The sequence below is a fragment of the Ictidomys tridecemlineatus genome, chromosome 8 (assembly GCF_052094955.1).
Source record: "Ictidomys tridecemlineatus isolate mIctTri1 chromosome 8, mIctTri1.hap1, whole genome shotgun sequence".
NCBI classification, from domain to species: domain Eukaryota; kingdom Metazoa; phylum Chordata; class Mammalia; order Rodentia; family Sciuridae; genus Ictidomys; species Ictidomys tridecemlineatus.
In genome coordinates this window covers 156163432-156165589 of record NC_135484.1, presented here as the reverse complement: position 1 = coordinate 156165589, position 2158 = coordinate 156163432, and the positions used below count along the sequence as shown (strand labels likewise).

At 41.2% G+C, this 2158-nt stretch overlaps 1 protein-coding gene across 1 annotated transcript; it reads left to right on the top strand.

The window, feature by feature from the left end:
- Positions 1-1023: 1023 nt before the first annotated feature.
- Positions 1024-1951, top strand: LOC101966653 (putative vomeronasal receptor-like protein 4). Its single transcript, XM_005337080.2, has one exon. The coding sequence runs from the start codon at positions 1058-1060 to the stop codon at positions 1949-1951; it is 894 nt and encodes a 297-aa protein (XP_005337137.1). The 5' UTR covers positions 1024-1057.
- The last annotated feature ends 207 nt before the right edge of the window (positions 1952-2158 follow it).

The window sequence follows — 2158 nt, the reverse complement described above, 5'->3', positions numbered from 1 at the left end:
TTTTAGAACTGTCTACTCTATAACTGTAAAGTCAATCTGGAATAATGGCACCCTCTCCTCTGACATTCTTCATTTTATTCTGTCCCAGCAAAATAGAAATAGTTGTGGTTGTCAGAAGTGCCTCCAAAATTTGACTCAGAGCTGTGTAGTGTTGAAAGATAAGATTTGGCTAAAAATATGAGAAAACACAAGAAATATGAGAATGTTTGATAAGTCGTCAGGGCCACAATGTATCTTGTCTACAATCTTTTTCATCCTTGAGTTACTAGTTGAAGCTGCTGTGCCTGGATCACTCTAGCTGGTATCATAAGGCGTTGCACAGTAGATATCTACCCTTAAGGAATTGGCGGTCTTTATTCTCCCCACTTGTCAGAAGCGGAAACAGAGTTGGAAATGCAATCCTTGATCTTCCTGAATTCAAGGGCTACATAGTGCCAGAGCTGGGCACAGCCTGTGTTCCTGCACTTCACGCTGCAGGGACCTTCAGCGGAGCATTCTAAAGCAATCCTTTAATGAATAGCAGGAGCTGGGGGAAAGGATTGTAGAACTGTATCCAAGTGTATTAATACAGGCAAGTCCTAAGATTGTTTCAACATCCTGGGTTCTTTCATTCTGGAGAAATTGGCCACATTTGAAATAAGTTTTTAGGTGAGAATTAAGGTTGGAAATTTAACAGAAAAAGGTAACATCCTGTCCAGGATTGAATGGAAATAAGGTGGAAAATTCAAGCATCACAGCAGCCCCGTTGTTGACTAGGTGGGAGAAAAGGGAGCAGTGCAGGCTGCAGTGTTGACTGAAGTCATCAGTCCACCAAGGTCCTATTTAAATAATAGTGCCCATGATAGTATTGAAAGTACATAGAATCTCCCTTAGATCGTTACATAAAAAGAAGTAATCCTCTGTGCACAATCTGCACCATTACATAGATCCTGATTGTTCTGAAACTGTAGAAATTGCTGTGGTGATATATTTCTTTGCTGCTAAATATCATTATTACTGCTGCTTTCTTCAAAAAGTTGTGTACTATATCTAAGTTTTTCTGCCTATGAAGTAAGAAATGGTTTTGCCTCTTGTCAAGGGAATAATGTTCATGTTTCTAACAGGACTTGGAGTTGTGGGGAACACCTTTGTTCTTGTGAACAATATGAGCTTGTTTAGAGGCACTATGAAATCTATCCACCTCATTCTCATTAATCTGTCTTTTGCAAATATCATAACACTTCTAACAGGAGTAATGCCCAGGACAATATCCAGTTTGGGGTTGAGAAACTTTATAGATGATATAACCTGTAAGACTGTGGTTTACTTGCAGAGGGTGGCCCGGGGCCTGTCCATCTGCACCACCAGTCTCCTCACAGTGGTCCAAGCCATCACCATCAGTCCCAGAGCCTCCAGGTGGAGGAGGCTGCAGCCCAGGTCATCATGTGACCTGCTTCCCTTGTTGATCTTCTTTTGGTTACTGAATTCCTTGATAAGTATGAACTTACCATTTTACATCAAAAATATCAGCAGCATGAACACATCACAAATTAATTCCAGTGACAACTATTGCTATTTGCAATCACAGCATTGGATAATTAGATGGATTTTTATTGTTTTCCTGGTCTCAAGGGACGCTGTGTTCCAGGGTGTCATGGGCTGGGCCAGTGGCTACATGGTCTTCCTCCTCCACAAGCACCACCAGCACGTTCTCCACCTTCAGACCTCCAAGCTGCTCTACAGAACCCCCCCTGAGGTGAAGGCTGCAAAGAGTGTTCTCCTTCTGATGCTTTGTTTTCTCTTGTTTTATTGGGCAGACTGTTTTATGGCTTTATATGTAACTTTTTTTTTTGAAAAGTATTTCATAGAAGTAATTGTTCTACAACTTGTGGAGCTTGGATATGCAATCCTGAGTCCAGTAGTGCTCATTCACAGAGAGGGACACCTGGCTGGATGTTGGTGTGGTCACTGAGAGAGAAAGACAGTGAGAAAACTTCTATGTCATTGAACTGTTCAGTAAGTAAGTTTGAAAATATTCTTAGCTTTTTCTTGCTGTATGTGATGGAAAAATCAAGTTAGGATAGCTCAATCACATACAGGCACAATTTCACACCACAAAGCTGGTGACAGGTTTTGCACAGATGTTCTAGGAAGCTGGTTAAGGATGCTTTCTCTATAT

Excerpts from the sequence above, each read along its gene's own strand:
- LOC101966653 (XM_005337080.2), top strand. The coding sequence starts at position 1,058 with ATGGTTTTGCCTCTTGTCAAGGGAATAATGTTCATGTTTCTAACAGGA.